Consider the following 15,126-nt stretch of genomic DNA (forward strand, 5'->3'; position numbering starts at 1 on the left):
TCTTTAGCCAGGTTCTTTCTAGGTAAACCAAGATTTTAAAACACATTTTTAGATGGGGTTGGAGACCTCTTTTAAGCTTGGCTGTAAATATAACTCGATGCCCTGTCTCATCGGTCGCGCCAGAGGCGGCTGGTCCCCTGGGGAAAAGTCCGAATTGTCCTTTTCTCTGAGCTAAGAAGGACTTTCTCGAAGCCCTTCTCTCTTTTCTCCCTTCCTCTCCCTCATCTGTGCTCTCGTCTCTCCTAAAAAAAAAAAAAAATGAACACCAGGAGAATTTGAAGAAGAATCGAAGCAGCCTTCCGTTTCGGAGCAACAGCGGCATCAGCTGAAACATCGCGAGCTCTTCTTGTCCCGTCAGTTCGAGTCCCTGCCCGCTACCCACATACGGTGAGGAGATTTCTTAAAAGAAAAGACTACAGTAGTGGGCAAAATTGTGGAAACCTTTTGGGAACAGTGTATTTTCTAAAGCTAGCTAATAATACCATTTTTTTTTGAAGTACCATAAAATTATATATCAACGGAAAGATAATTGAATCAAGAAAGTAATGCAATAACTTTTAGGAAGGATTTGCTATTTGCAGTTACAGTATAAAGAAGAAAACTGAAACATGTAGAAAGAACGAGATAGACAAAAATGATCACCGTAGAAAAAACGAGATATACAAAAATGATCCCCATGAAGTTAATACTTCGTTGGGTAACCTTTAGCACGAATGACGGCCTTACAACGTCTTCCCATGGAGTGAACCAATTTTTTTAGTTCTGCAGCTGTTATCATGTGAAACCACGATTGAATGATGGCTTCTATTAACTGGGTTTTATTGCTGGGTCACTTCTGACTAACCAGTTCCTTTAGTCGGCTCCATAGATTTTAATTTGGGTTAAGACTATTGGGCTATTCCCAGGCCATTCCAGCAGTGGAATAGGATGATCTTGAAACTCCAAAGGAAAAAAAAAAAAAGTGGTGTTATTAGCCATCAAACCTCAAAAACACACTTTTCCCAAAAGGTTTTCCACAATTTTGGCCACGACTGTAGAGCGTGAATCATTTGCTCATCATCATGGTATGTAAACATTACTGCCCTGAAATAATAGAACCTGTTACCATGAGGTTCCTCATCGGTGGGGAGAGGGCAGGAAGACCGGTAGTCCTCGACTTACGACCACACCATTGAGCCCCAGGTTTTCTGTCGCTAAGTGAGGAATTTTCGTAAATTTTCCATTTTACGACTTACCTTGCCACGTTGGTTGAAGTGCATCCCCGCGGCGGTTAAATTAGTAACACCGCCGTTAAGTGTGAATTCCGGCTTCTCCCATGGACTTGGCTTGTCAGAAAGGTCACAAAAGGAGGATCACGTGACTCCTGGACACCACAACCGTCATAAGTACCGGCCGGTTGGCAAGCATTCCAGTTTTGATCACGTGACCATGGGGGAACCATGCTGCAACGGGCATAAGCGTAAAAATGTGTCCTAAGTCCCTTTTCTCGGTGCTGTTGTCACTTCGAACGGTCACTAAGTGAACTGTCGTAACTCCGAGGACTGTGACCCCCTGTTTTGTTCGGTTGCAGGGGGAAATGCAGCGTTACCCTCCTCAACGAAACGGATATCCTCAGCCAGTACTTGGATAAAGAGGTGAGACAATGCAGTGGTGCGTGGGGACTGGCCTTGGGAGCTGCAGGCACGAAAGAGGAAGAGGTCTCGGCCCACTGAAGGGAAAAGTGGGACTAGATGACCTCCAAGGTCCCTTCCAACCCTGTTCCTGTTAAAAGGAGCCTGGGGAACCTTTCAGGAAGGGACTTTCCTCCGAGAGTAAAAGGAAAGGAGGGCAGAGGTGCTTTCCAGGCGTGCCAGGTTCTCTCCATGGAAGCTGACAATAAAGACGGAGCTGGATTCTCCTGCTCATGTGGCTTCTCCGGACTACCTCGCAGGGCCAGAAGGCAGGGAAGATGGAAAACATGGAGGTTCCTCAGAGGATGCTAAGATCTGGGCTTCCCATGACAGAGGCTCTTGAATCCCTTGGGGAAGGAAGGAGGGAAGGGGGAAGGAAAGGAGGAGAAGGGAGGGAGGAGAGGAAGGGAAAGGAGAAGGAAAGGAGGAGAAGAGGGAGGAGAGGAAGGGAAAGGAGAAGGGAGGGAGAAGAGGGAGGGAGGAAAGGAGAAGGGAGGGAGGAGGAGTGGGAAGGGGGAAGGAAAGGAGGAGAGGGAGGAGAGGAAGGGAAAGGAGAAGGGAGGGAGAAGAGGGAGGGAGGAGGAGAGGGAAGGGGGAAGAAAAGGAGAAGGGAGGGAGGGAGGAAGGAAAGGAGAAGAGAGGGAGGAAAAGGAGGGAGGAAGGAAGAACAGAAGGAAAAGAGGGAGGAAAGGAGAAGGAAGAGAGGGAAGGGAGGGAAGAAGGAGGTGAGTAGAGGAAAGGGAGGGAGGAAAGGAAGGAAGTAGAAAAAGGGAACCAGGCAGATCGGCCGGGAGGAACGAAGGGAAGGAGGGAAAAGGAGAGAAGAGCAGGCCAGGCATTCTCTCCAGAGGGATTCTCCGCCAACGACCTTAAAGGCTTCCGTCTTCCTTTTCCCAGGACTGTTTTTTCTACTCGCTGGTTTTTGACCCCGTTCAGAAGACCCTCCTGGCTGACCAGGGGGAGATCCGGGTGGGCTGCAAGTACCAGGCGGAGATCCCCGAGCGACTGGCGGAAGGTGAGCGAGGGCGGCTCCGGGTTCCAGTCTGGGGCGAGGGGAGCAGGTGCCCACCACGAGGGCTGACCCTCCGTCCCCCTCCCTCCATCCCCAGGGGAATCCGACAACCGGAACCAGCAGAAGATGGAGATGAAGGTGTGGGATCCGGACAACCCTCTGACCGACCGGCAGATCGACCAGTTCCTGGTGGTGGCTCGGTGAGATCCAAGGGCAGAGCGGCGGGCGGGCGGGGCGGCTCAGGGCCCAGTGGTCGAGCAGGGGGCGGTTCAACCCTTGTCCTCTTCCTCTCTGCCCTCAGGGCGGTGGGCACCTTCGCACGAGCCCTCGACTGCAGCAGCTCCATCCGTCAGCCCAGCCTTCATATGAGTGCGGCGGCGGCTTCTCGGGATATCACGCTGGTGAGGATGGGCAGTTGCCTTCCTTCCTTCCTTCCTTCTCTTTTCCTTCTTTGCTTCCTTCCTAACTTCCTTCTACCCTCTTTCCTTCCTCTTCCCCTTCCCTCTCCCTCTTTTTTCCTCTTTTCTTTCTCCTTCCCTTCCTTCCTTCCTTTTCTTCCTTCCTTCCCTCCTTTCTTCCTTCCTTCCTTCCTCTTCCCCTTCCCTCTCCCTCTTTTTTCCTTTCTTCCTTTCCTTCCTTCTCCCCTTCCTTCTTTTCTTCCTTCCTTCCTTTTTTCTCTCTCCATCTTTCAATCTCTCTCTTCCTCCCTCTCCCCCCTCTCTCTTTCTGTCTCTCTTACTCTCTTTTTTCTTTTTCCTTTCCTCTCTCCTTTCGTTCCCTTCCCATTTCTCTGTCTCTCTTAGTTCTTCCTCTCCTCTCCTCCTCCTCCTATCTCCCTTTCCTTTCCCTCCTTTCCCTTTTATCTCTGTCTTCCTTCTCTTTGATGTCAGTTTGTTCTCTTTTGCCACTGCTAAAATCTTGAATAAAAAGCGAGGCGTCTTTGAGCCACAAACTGCACTCTGTGGTTTCTGTGTCCGCGAGAGGCAGCCGGTCACTGCTTCCCTCCCCCCCCCCCACTTCTCTCTCTCTCTCGTCAGTTTCACGCAATGGATACCCTGCAGCGTAATGGCTACGACTTAGCCAAGGCGATGTCGACTTTGGTGCCCCAGGGCGGGCCTGTGCTGTGTCGGGACGAGATGGAGGAATGGTCGGCTTCCGAGGCCATGCTGTTTGAGGAGGCCCTGGAGAAATACGGCAAGGACTTCAACGACATTCGGCAGGACTTTGTGAGTTGGGTTGTGTGGCTCAGGGGCTCCTGGTTACAAAAAGGCCTTCTTTTGTACGTAGCTAGTCCTCGGTTTATGGGGATGCGGTGGCTAAGACGCTGAGCTTGTCGATCGAAAGGTCGGCAGTTCAGCGGTTCGAATCCCTGGTGCTGCCGTGTAACGGGGTGAGCTCCCGTTCCTTGTCCTAGCTTCTGCCAACCTAGCAGTTCGAAAGCACGTAAAAAAAAAAATGCAAGTAGAAAAATAGGGACCCCCTTTGGTGGGAAGGTAACAGTGTTTTCCGTGCGCCTTTGCCGTTGAGTCCTGCCGGCCACATGACCACGGAGACGCCTTCGGACAGCGCTGGCTCTTCGGCTTTGAAACGGAGATGAGCACCGCCCCCTAGAGTCAGGAACGACTAGCACATATATGCGAGGGGAACCTTCACCTTTACCTAATGACTAGTAAATTATAAAATAATAAAAACTCACTTCACAACCATTCCGGGCAGGCTCCATGATGGTCATAACTGGAGAACTGCCCATATGGAGTCTTTTATTTGTGGCTGGATTAAATTTAAGAGCCAGGATTTCCAGCCCCTCATCCTCTTCTTAAAACCCCCTCTCCTCTTTTGTCAGCTCCCTTGGAAGTCCCTGGCCAGCATCGTGCAGTTCTACTACATGTGGAAAACCACAGACCGATACATCCAGCAGGTGAGGAAGGGTCTTTTGGGGAGAGGGCAATTCCTTCCTGGAAGGGATGCATTTTCCGGAGACCCCTTTTCGGGATGTTGTTCGCCTGGCTAAGTGGCTTTCAGGCTATTTCTCGGGCTGTTTTCAGGCTGTTTTTGGCCCCAAAAATGACCTGGTTTTTTGCCGTTTTTTGGGTGGTTTTCAGACTGTTTTTTGGGGCCATTTTCCAGCCATTTTCCGGCCATTTTTCGCCTGTTTTGTCCTGAAAAATGGCCTTTTTTTTTTGCCGGTTTTTGGGCTGTTTTCAGACTGTTTTTTGGGGCCATTTTTCCAGCCATTTTTCGGCTGTTTTGTCTTGAAAAATGGCCTGGTTTTTTTTTGCCGTTTTTTGGGCTGTTTTCAAGCCATTTTGAGGCTGTTTTTTTCGGCCTTTTTGATGCCATTTTTGGGCCATTTCCTGCCGTTTTCAGGCCGTTTTTGGGGCCGTTTTTCAGAAACCAGAAGAGCAACTGGCGACAGTGCGCTTGCCCGCAGGGAGGGCTCTGGGCGCCATCGGTTCACCATCATGGGACTCGATGACCTCCAAGGTCCCTTCCAACTCTGTTACTGACCACTCTCACCATTTCCTTTGCGGTGCAGAAACGGTTGAAAGCGGCGGAAGCTGACAGCAAATTGAAACAAGTCTACATCCCAACCTAGTGAGTATTCCCTACCTCGGGGTTTGAGGGGGGGGCGCATTGGGGTCTGATTTCTCCCCAGAAAGACTGCATTGGGACAGAGAAACCCCCCCCCTCCCCCCCTCCCACAAGACCCAGGAACTTCTGATTTGTTGGGGAGAAAAATTAAGGGGCCATATAGATATATTTTCTTACTTCTTCGTAGGGTTTATGTGTGTTTTTCTTCTAGCAAAAAACCTTGGTTTTGCCTTCTAGCAAAAAGCCTTGGTTACGTAGGGAAAACCTGGCTAGAAGAAAAACATATATATATATATATATATATATATATATATATATATATATATATATATATATATATGTTTTTCTTCTAGCCAGGTTTTCCCTATGTAGCCAAGGTTGTTTTGTAGCTCCAGCTCAGTAGAATCACATCTACTCGGTTCTGGGCTTTTTTCCTTTCTAACACCTAGCAAGCTCTAACTATATATATATAGGCAACGTTGCCAAGACACCTCCAATTTTACGCGGGAGAAAACCCGAATAACCAAAGACCTACATACAAACACCCGCGAAAACCTCAGAAAACATATATATGGGTGTTTGTATGTAGGTCTTTGGTTATTCGGGTTTTCTCCCGCGTAAAATTGGAAGTGTCTTGGCGACGTTTCGACGAAGTCTCATTCGTCATCTTCAGGCTGGTGTTCTCGGCTTTGTGCTCCTTTGCTCCTGGAAGCACGAAGCCGAGAACACCAGCCTGAAGATGACGAATGAGCCTCATCTCCACAATCCCCACTCCCTCCTAGCGCTGATAATGCTACCTAGTTGGGTCATGAAACGTCTGCAGCAAAATCACCAAGCTCAGAGAGCACCAAAATCCTCCTCCTCCTCCTCCTCTTCCTCTCCATAAACCCCACCTTGCTTCTAGCACTGATGATGTTCTGTAATTGGGTAATGAAATGTCTGCAAGAAAACCACAAAGCACCACCACCCCCACCCCCAAAGAAATCTGGAATCAGGTTGTTGGCTTCGGGCCTGTGAAAATAACAACCTAGCGGAGTTATCCCCACCCGCTCACCCCCCCCACCCCCCACCCCCCGGTGCCATTCTTCTGAGGCCCTTCTTCCTTCTTCTCTCCCCTTCCCCAGTACAAAACCGAATCCGAACCAAATCATCTCGGTGGGCTCCAAGCCAGGAATGAACGGTGCCGGCTTCCAGAAAGGTCTCACCTGTGAGAGTTGCCACAGTAAGTCTCCACCACCGAGAAATCGGGGCTCTGCCGCCTCTTCTTTCTGCTGGATACGGAGCCCGAATCGTCTTCTTTACTTGCTCTGCCTGGGGGAAAAAAACCGTCGGAGAGGGCTGAACCCCTGCAGCAGGAGGAAAAGGGGTGTGTGTGTGTGGGGGGGTGTAAGATGTCGATGAGGTCCTCATCAGGCCCTTCTCTCGCCCCGCAGCCACCCAGTCAGCCCAGTGGTACGCCTGGGGCCCCCCTAATATGCAGTGCCGTCTCTGCGCCTCTTGCTGGATCTACTGGAAGAAATACGGGGGCCTCAAGACACCAACGCAGCTGGAAGGAGCTGCCCGTAGCATCACAGTAAGAGTGACACACACACACACACACACACACACACACACACACACACACACACAAGCCCTTGTGGCTTTGTGTTAGAGGTGGGGAACTGGCTCGGGACACCCAATTCTGTTGGATGCTGGTTGCGAATCGGGAACGCCAACAAGAATGATTCCTCTGCTTAATAGGGAAGGCAGCTGTGTGGGTAATGTTCCCCCACCGTTATTTTTATTCGTAACTCAAGGCGGGGAATATCCAAGACACCGTCTGTCAAACTCGATTTCATTGAGGGCCATGCTCACCCCACCCCTGAGGTCAAAACACAATTTCAAACACAGTAGCATGACGTCAGTCGTGTTGGGAGGGTGGGGGCGAGTCTGCGGCAGCCCGAGCGCTCTGCCAGAGAAAATGGACTCCCGAGCTCCGTTTTCGGCTGCGGCGGCCTCCTGCAACCCTCCGCCAGTGAAAACGGAACTCACGGGTGCCGTGCGCGGTCCTCGTGGGCTCTGTTTTCAGTAGCAGAGGCATTGTGGGCCAGTCCTCCTCTGCTTCCAGAGCAGCCCCACGGGTCGGATCTAAGCCCTCCATGGGCCGGATCTGGCCCATGGGCCTTGACCTATAACAACAAGACTTGGTGGGTTGGGTTGAGTGAGAGGGATGCAGCTGGCTTTCGTGGTTAAGTCAGGACTAGAACTCCCAGGCTCCCAGTTTCCAGCATGGTACCTTCGCCGATAAACCAGATTTTTCCTCCGAGCGCCTCCATGCCATCCTTCCCTCCTTCTCAGGAGCCCCACTCTCGGGGCCACACGTCTCGGCCGGAAGCCCAGAGCCTCTCCCCGTACACCACCAGCGCCAACCGGGCCAAGTTGCTGGCGAAAAACCGGCAGACTTTCCTCCTTCAGACTACCAAACTGACCCGCATCGCGCGGCGCATGTGCCGGGATATCTTGCAGCCGCGGAGGGCCGCCCGGCGACCTTACGCGCCCATCAACTCCAACGCCATCAAGGCTGAGTGTAGGTGGGGGGAGAGAGAATGGGGTGGGTGGGACGGGCAGGGAGAAGCAAGGGGGGGCTCTGAAGTAAGGTGTGGCTTCTTTTCCCCTCCAGGCTCAATCCGGCTTCCCAAGGCAGCCAAGACGCCCCTGAAAATCCACCCTCTGGTCCGTCTTCCTCTGGCCACCATTATCAAGGAGCTGGGTAAGGGGCCTCTGCGCAGTTGGGAATGGTCTCCGTTCCCGGACAATTGTTAGCAAAATAAGAGATTTTCCCCCCTCACACACACCATTTCTTTGGAAGGAAGGAGGTCAGGTACATCGTGAAGAAGGGCGGAGGATGGATGGGAGGGAAGGAGGGAGGGAAGAAAGATGAAGGGAGGGAGGAGAGGGAGGAAGGAGCAAAAAGACAAAGAGAAAGACAAGAAAGAGCACGAGAGAAAGAAAAAGGAAGGAAGGTGGTCGGGGAAGGAGGGAGGAGAAGGGGCCAAGTACAATCGGAAAGAAGGGAGGAAGATGGAGGGAGGGAGGGAGAAAGGTGAAGGGAGGAAAGGAAGGAAGGAAGGAAGGAACCAAGAGCAAGAGCGAGAAAGAGCACGAGAGAAAGAAAATGAAAGGAAGGAAGAAGGTCAGGGAAAGAGGGAGGAGAAGGGGCCAAGTACAATCGGAAAGAACGAAGATGGATGGATGGGAGGAAGGGAGGAGAGGAAGGAAGGAACAAAAAGACCAAGGGACAAAGAGAAAGAGAAAGAAATAGCATGAGAGAAAGAAAAAGGAAGGAGGGAGGAGAAGGGGCCAAGTACAATTGGAAAGGGAGGAAGATGGATGGATGGATGGATGGGAGGGAGAAAGAGGGAGGGAGGGAGGAGAGGAAGGAAGGAAGGAACAAAAAGACGAGACAAAGAGAAAGAGACAAGAAAGAGCAGGAGAGAAAGAAAAAGGAAGGAAAGAGGGAGGAGAAGGGGCCAAGTATAATCGGAAAGAAGGGAGGAAGATGGATGGATGGATGGATGGATGGATGGATGGATGGGAGGGAGGGAGGGAGGGAGGGAAGAAAGATGAAGGGAGGAAAGGAAGGAAGGAACAAAGACAAAGAGAGCAAGAAAGCGCGCGAGAGGAAGAAAATGGAAGGAAGGAAGGAGGTCAGGGAAAGAGGGAGGAGAAGGGGCCAAGTACAATCGGAAAGAAGGGAGGAAGATCGATGGATGGATGGATGAGAGGGAGAAAGAGGAAGGGAGGAAAGGAAGGAACGAACAAAACGACAAAGAGAAAGAGCAAAGCACAAGAGGAAGGAAGGAAGGGAGGAAGGATACGAAGGACTTTCAGCACCCTATTTGTCTTTTCCGCAGCCGCCCAGGCGCCCCTCAAACCCCGAACTCCTCGCGGCACCAAGACGCCCATCAACAGGAATCAGCTGACCCCAAACCGAGGGTTGGCTGGCATCGTGAGCAAACGGACTTTCGAGAACGTGAGTAGCTGAGCTGCGAGCCGACAGGCCTTGCGGGTGGGGGGTGGGGGTGGGGTGGGGTCTGTGTGGGGGGGAGAGGAGGGGAAACAATCCCGAGATTTGGAAAGCCAGCAAGGGGAGAAGTGGCCCCCCAGTAACAACCCTCCGCGTCCTTGTCGTAGTTGATGCAGTTTGGGAGTCCATCTACACGGGGGGGGGGGGGGGGTTCTTATTTTTCCGCTATTGCTCGTTCTGTGCAGCTTCCTCCCTGCGGAAGTGGGAAATAATCCACTTTTATTCACTTAAAACACCAGTACGGCCAGCCTGTGTTACATTCAACCAAATCTTGGCTGTCCCCCAACCATCGCCCACCCCCCCATTGTCTGGCAATGCAGAAGGAGGTGGATCTGGAGCGGGAGGGGGGTGGCTAGGCGGAGGGGGCAGAGGGGGCGAGCAAGAGGTAGACACTGCTTTGGGGGGGGGGTGTTCCTCTCGCTGATAGCTCTGTGTGCGACCGGGCGCAGGTGGCAGGGGGCGGGCTCCCCTTCTCGGCCAACGGACGGCCCCTAACGTCCGGCATGAGGTCAAGCAGTCAGCCTGCCCTGAAACGTCAGAAGCTGAACCCGGCCGACGCCCCCAATCCTGTGGTTTTTGTGGCGACCAAGGACACCAGGTACGAAGGCAGGGGCTTAGCGGGGGCGATGGAGTGGTGTCTGGGGAGAGAGACGGCAGGAAGAGAGAGAAGAGGCGGCTGAGCCCCTTCTCAAAGGAAAAAGGGGTGTGTGGAAAACACCCTCCCTAGTTTCCTAGGTTGTAAAGGCGGGGGGGTGGGGTTGGGGGAAGAGAGAGAGGGATGGATTTTCAAGGTTTGCCAAATTCCGCTCCTGGGATGGGACAAGAGGAAGAGCCACAGACTCGGCCACGGTCAGATCAGAAGGGAAAAAGGGGTGCATGGAAAACATCTTAGGAGGCACCCTCCCTAGTTTCTTAGTCTGTAAAGGGGGGGGAGATGGACTTTCAGATTTGCAAAATTAATGGAGCCTTGCAAGACAGCTCGTATATTCTGAGTGTTGTACTACCTTGCAAGGCTGGCGGGGAGGTGATGGTGGGGTGGGCCACTTCATCGACTCCCCCCCCTCCCCTCTCTCTGGCCTTGGGAGGGTGATCGGGGGTCCAGTCCTCCTGGCTTTGACGCAGAGCGTGTGACAATCCCCTGTATCAGAACGGTGGAAACGCCTGGATTCTCCCCTCTTGTTCTAGAATGGCCAGGATCCTCCTGGCAACCTAGGTCAGTCTTTCTTAGGCGTGGCCCCTTTAAGAGATGTGTGGACTTCAACTCCCAGAATTCCACCCATCTTCAAGCATGCTGGCTGGGGAATTCTGGGAGTTGGAGTCCACCCCTCTTAAAGCATGCTGGCTGGGGAATTCTGGGAATTGAAGTCCACCCATCTTAAAGCAGGCTGGCTGGGGGATTCTGGGAGTTGGAGTCCACCCATCTTAAAGCATGCTGGCTGGGGGATTCTGGGAGCTGAGGTCCACCCATCTTAAAGCCTGCTTTGTGGGGAATTCTGGAAATTGAAGTCCACCCATCTTCAAGCATGCTGGCTGGGGAATTCTGGGAATTGAAGTTCCCCCATCTTCAAGCATGCTGACTGGGGAATTCTGGGAATTGAAGTCCACCCATCTTCAAGCATGCTGGCTGGGGAATTCTGGGAATTGAAGTCCACCCATCTTAAACCATGCTGACTGGGGAATTCTGGGAATTGAAGTTCCCCCATCTTCAAGCATGCTGACTGGGGAATTCTGGGAATTGAAGTCCACCCATCTTCAAGCATGCTGGCTGGGGAATTCTGGGAGCTGAAGTCCACCCGTCTTAAAGCATGCTGGCTGGGGAATTCTGGGAGCTGAAGTCCACCCGTCTTAAAGCATGCTGGCTGGGGAATTCTGGGAGTTGAAGTCCACCTATCTTAAAGCATGCTGACTGGGGAATTCTGGGAATTGAAGTCCACCCATCTTAAAGCATGCTGGCTGGGGAATTCTGGGAGTTGAAGTTCCCCCATCTTAAAGCATGCTGGCTGGGGAATTCTGGGAATTGAAGTCCACCTATCTTAAAGCATGCTGACTGGGGAATTCTGGGAATTGAAGTCCACCCATCTTAAAGCATGCTGGCTGGGGAATTCTGGGAGTTGGAGTCCACCCATCTTCAAACATGCAGGGTGGGGGATTCTGGGAGTTGGAGTCCACCCATCTTAAAGGGGCCACGCTGGAGACACACTGACCTAGAGATTTGCTGGTTGGAAATATTCAAATGCTTCAGAAGCCAGGGAGCTGCTGGACGACTGCTGACTAGGGAGACCCCCTGAGAATTTGGGGAAGGGTGGGGGGGAAGAGAAGCCAACGGTTCTTTTCTCATCTCAGCATCTTTGTCTACACCGCCCTGCCAGGCTGGGCAACCCTAAAAAAAACGAACAACCCCGTGCTGCTCTTTTTCGTTCCCTAGAGCCCTTCGCAAGGCCCTGAGCCACCTGGAGATGCGCCGGGCCGCTCGCCGTCCCAACCTGCCGGTGAAGGTGAAGTCAGTCCTGCCGCTCAGGCCTCTGGGGGCTCCCCTGTTGCCCGTCCCCCCAGTCCATCCTGCCAGCACCAGCGAACCCATCATCCTGGAAGACTGAGTGCTGAGCTCCTCTCGCAGCCCCTCTAGGAATCCGCTAGCCACCTCTGCCCAGCCCCTCGAAATCCACGCCGGAGGGCCCTTTCCGTCGCCAAGCGCTTCGCTGGTTACGGGCCGGGAGGGTTTGGTGGTTGGGGGGGGGAGGGCCTGCCTGCCCCCTCTTCCCCCCCCGGGGTTGGATCCTGGGGGGGCGGGCGGTCTCCCACCCTCTCTTTTTTATATATAAATATATTTTTAATTTCCACATTTTACATTTGTACTCCCCTTCCCCTCCCTTCCCCTCCCTTTCTCTGCTCCTCGCTGATCTGAATGCACAAAGTCGCGCCTGCGTCCGTAATTTTTTTTTTTTGGTTTTTTTTTTTTTTTTTTTTTTAGGGGCGCCTTCGTTTTTCGCCTTCCTCCTCGTTTAGGGACGAGGGAGGTGGGGGCGACGTTAAGAGAGGCGTGGGATGGGGAGGGACCGTTTCGAAACGGCGTTCCTTTTCCATCGGATCTCTCTCTCTTTTTTCCCTCCCCCCCCCCCTTTCTCGGTGTCGTTTTCTCTTTCTCGGATCCCCTAAAACCTCCTCTCTTCTCTTCCTCCTCCCTTCCCAATTTGGGAACAAGGAGCCCCCTCCTCCCTTTCCCCCCCCTCCCTCCCCTTCTCAGCCTTTGACGAATTCCCTTTTTTTTGTACATGGTTTTGGAGAGCAAAAAAAAAAAAAAATGTCAGGTTTTTTTAAAGTCGGTCTCTAACTGGTTCTTATAGCAACGACAACGAAAAAAAATAAATGAATAAATGCCGTTTTCTTCACTCCGTTTCTCTTGCTGATGGTTTTTTGGGGGGGGAGAGGGAGAAGCAGGGACTTCACTTCGAAGGCCACCCTCAATGACAAGACGTGGCCGATTTTCTTCGCCAGCTTTCCTCTGCGGCTTTGGTAAGGATTTGAGAAAAGGGCAGGTTTTCTTTTATCCAGAGTTCTTGCTCTGCTATGGTGGCTGACAGTTTGTTTGGGAAATTAATCCAATAGAATGGAATGGAATATAAAAATAGAATTGGAATGGAATGGGATAGGATAGGATAGGATAGGATAGGATAGGATAATAAAATAGGAATGGAATAATAATAGAATAGAATAATAGAATACGAGTGGAATGGAATAATAATAGAATAGAATAGAATAGGAATAGAATAATAAAAGAATAGAATAATAGAATAAGAGTGGAATGGAATAAGAATGGAATGGAATGGAATAATAAAATGGAATGGAATAATAATAGAATAGAATAATAGAATAGGAGTGGAATGGAATAATAATAGAATAGAATAATAGAATAGGAGTGGAATGGAATAATAATAGAATAGAATAATAGAATAGGAGTGGAATGGAATAAGAATGGAATGGAATGGAATAATAATAGAATAATAGAATAGGAATGGAATGGAATAATAATAGAATTGAATAATAGAATAGGAGTGGAATGGAATAAGAATGGAATGGAATAATAAAATGGAATGGAATAATAATAGAATAGAATAGTAGAATAGGAATGGAATGGAAGAATAGAATAATAGAATAGAATAGAATAGAATAGGAATGGAATAATAGAATAGAATAATAGGAGTGGAATGGAATGGAATAATGGAATAATAATAGAATGGAATAAGGCATTAAGGCATAAGGCAGGACTAGAACTCCCTGTCTCCTGGTGATTGGCACAAGTTAAGCCAGTGGGCCTTCATGCCTAAAATAGAACTAGAACTCACTGTCTCCTGGTGATTGGCCAAAGTCACCCAGTGCTTTCATGCCTAAATTAGAACTAGAACTCCCAGTCTCCTGATGATCGGCCCAAAATCACTCAGTTCTTTCATGCTAAAGGGAGGACTAGAACTCCCGTCTCCTGGTGATTGGCCAGGAGTTCTTTTCATGCCTAAATTAGAATTAGAACCCCCAGTCTCCTGGTGATTGGCCCAAAGTCACCCAGTTTTTTTTTTTCATGCCTAAAGCAGGACTAGAACTCACCATCTCCTGGTGATTGGCCCAAAGCCATCCAGTACCTTTCATACTTAAAAGTAGAACTAGAAGTCAAGTCTCCTAGTTTCTAACCAGTGACTTAATTACTAAAGCAAACCAGCTAGAGAAAATGTTTATTTAGCTTTGATTTTGAATTATATTATTGGGATTAGGAAACTTTTTTTCTACGCAGCTTATCTTCTCATGTTTAAACGGACAGATCCAATATCTTCCTGGTAGCAAGAAGCCAATGGCAGGAAGATCTCATACATACAGTAGATATTAGTAGATTAATTTAAGACTCTTTTTCTCTTGACTTTCAGCTCTTCCCATCTAGCATAAAATCTCTTCCAGGACTCCAGCTCTCTCATTCTGTGCTATCCGGTCAGGCTCCCCTTTTATACCTTTTCCCTCCAAGCCAGCTCTCACCTGATCGGTGGCCTCCTCCCTTGGCCCTGTGTTTTGATTGGCCTTTTTTTCCCATCCAGCCCGTTTCATTGGCCTACAAGCTGCACCCAAGAGGCCAATGGCCACCTTTGTTTTCCTGAGACAACTTCCCATTGGTGGATTTTGGAGCCTCGGGGTTTATATATAAAGGAGGGGAGCATACCCTCAGCGCCAGTTGTTAGGTCTGCCTATGGCTTGGTTGCAAGGTGTCGACCTCTGCTTCCTTCTGTAAAGCCTGAATTCAGCAAGGACAAAAAAATCAAGCTGAATTCAGGAGAGTTTCCTGTTCAAACAGGAAATAGCATTCCAATTTAAAATATATTAAAATAGCATTCCAATTTAAAATATATTATTTTTAATTAAAATGACATCTATCCCTCCTCAATGTTTATCTTATTATTTAGCACTGGGAAGCGATATATAAGCAGTGGGGAAATTCAATTTTGTTTTACTACCGGTCCTGTGGGTGTGGCTTGGTGGGCGTGGCAGGGGAAGGATACTGCAAAATCCCCATTCCCATCCCACTCGGGGGCCAGCCAGAGATGGTTATTTGCTGGTTCTCCGAACTACTCAAAATTTCCGCTTCTCCAGAACCTGCTGGATTTCAGCCTTAAGTGCTATTGCTTATCTACCTATCTATCCATCATCTCCATCTCTCTTATCCATTCATTGGTCCGTCCATCCATCTATCATGTCTCTATATCTCTTGCCGCTATGTTCATTCTATCTATCTATCTATCTATCTATCT

The 15,126-nt window shown here is 50.2% G+C and overlaps 2 protein-coding genes across 4 annotated transcripts in view; one reads left to right on the forward strand and one right to left on the reverse strand.

Annotated features, from left to right (window-relative positions):
• Nucleotides 1-1,259, reverse strand: part of LOC139322402 (neutral alpha-glucosidase AB-like) — an 11,837-nt gene extending 10,578 nt beyond the window's left edge. Inside the window, exon 1 of the mRNA XM_070951501.1 lies at nt 1,236-1,259. Coding sequence (XP_070807602.1) covers nt 1,236-1,259 — 24 coding nt within the window. The remainder of the gene's footprint in view (nt 1-1,235) is intronic.
• Nucleotides 276-12,729, forward strand: MTA2 (metastasis associated 1 family member 2). 3 transcript variants are annotated; one of them, XM_070950558.1, is made up of 15 exons: nt 276-387; nt 1,571-1,634; nt 2,568-2,685; nt 2,780-2,882; nt 2,984-3,083; nt 3,720-3,908; nt 4,526-4,600; nt 5,219-5,277; nt 6,399-6,496; nt 6,708-6,847; nt 7,612-7,840; nt 7,934-8,023; nt 9,168-9,286; nt 9,768-9,938; nt 11,766-12,729. In XM_070950558.1, the coding sequence occupies exons 4-15, from the start codon at nt 2,809-2,811 to the stop codon at nt 11,964-11,966; spliced, it is 1,545 nt and encodes a 514-aa protein (XP_070806659.1). In that variant the 5' UTR covers nt 276-387; nt 1,571-1,634; nt 2,568-2,685; nt 2,780-2,808; the 3' UTR covers nt 11,967-12,729. The 3 variants fall into 3 exon arrangements, with proteins under 3 accessions (XP_070806659.1, XP_070806660.1, XP_070806658.1); XM_070950559.1 differs by having other exon boundaries at nt 9,790-9,938; XM_070950557.1 differs by lacking the exons at nt 276-387; nt 1,571-1,634; nt 9,768-9,938 and having other exon boundaries at nt 2,602-2,685.
• The last annotated feature ends 2,397 nt before the right edge of the window (nt 12,730-15,126 follow it).

Source organism: Pituophis catenifer, unplaced genomic scaffold (genome assembly GCF_029215685.1).
Source record: "Pituophis catenifer annectens isolate HBS135680 unplaced genomic scaffold, rPitCat1.0.hap2 SCAF_10, whole genome shotgun sequence".
Taxonomy (NCBI): domain Eukaryota; kingdom Metazoa; phylum Chordata; class Lepidosauria; order Squamata; family Colubridae; genus Pituophis; species Pituophis catenifer.

Coding starts and splice junctions, on each gene's coding strand:
- MTA2 (XM_070950558.1), top strand. CDS start 2,809: ATGGAGATGAAGGTGTGGGATCCGGACAACCCTCTGACCGACCGGCAG. Junction 8,024..9,167: donor CACCATTATCAAGGAGCTGG/GTAAGGGGCCTC, acceptor TCTTTTCCGCAG/CCGCCCAGGCGCCCCTCAAA. Junction 9,287..9,767: donor GCAAACGGACTTTCGAGAAC/GTGAGTAGCTGA, acceptor TCTCGCTGATAG/CTCTGTGTGCGACCGGGCGC.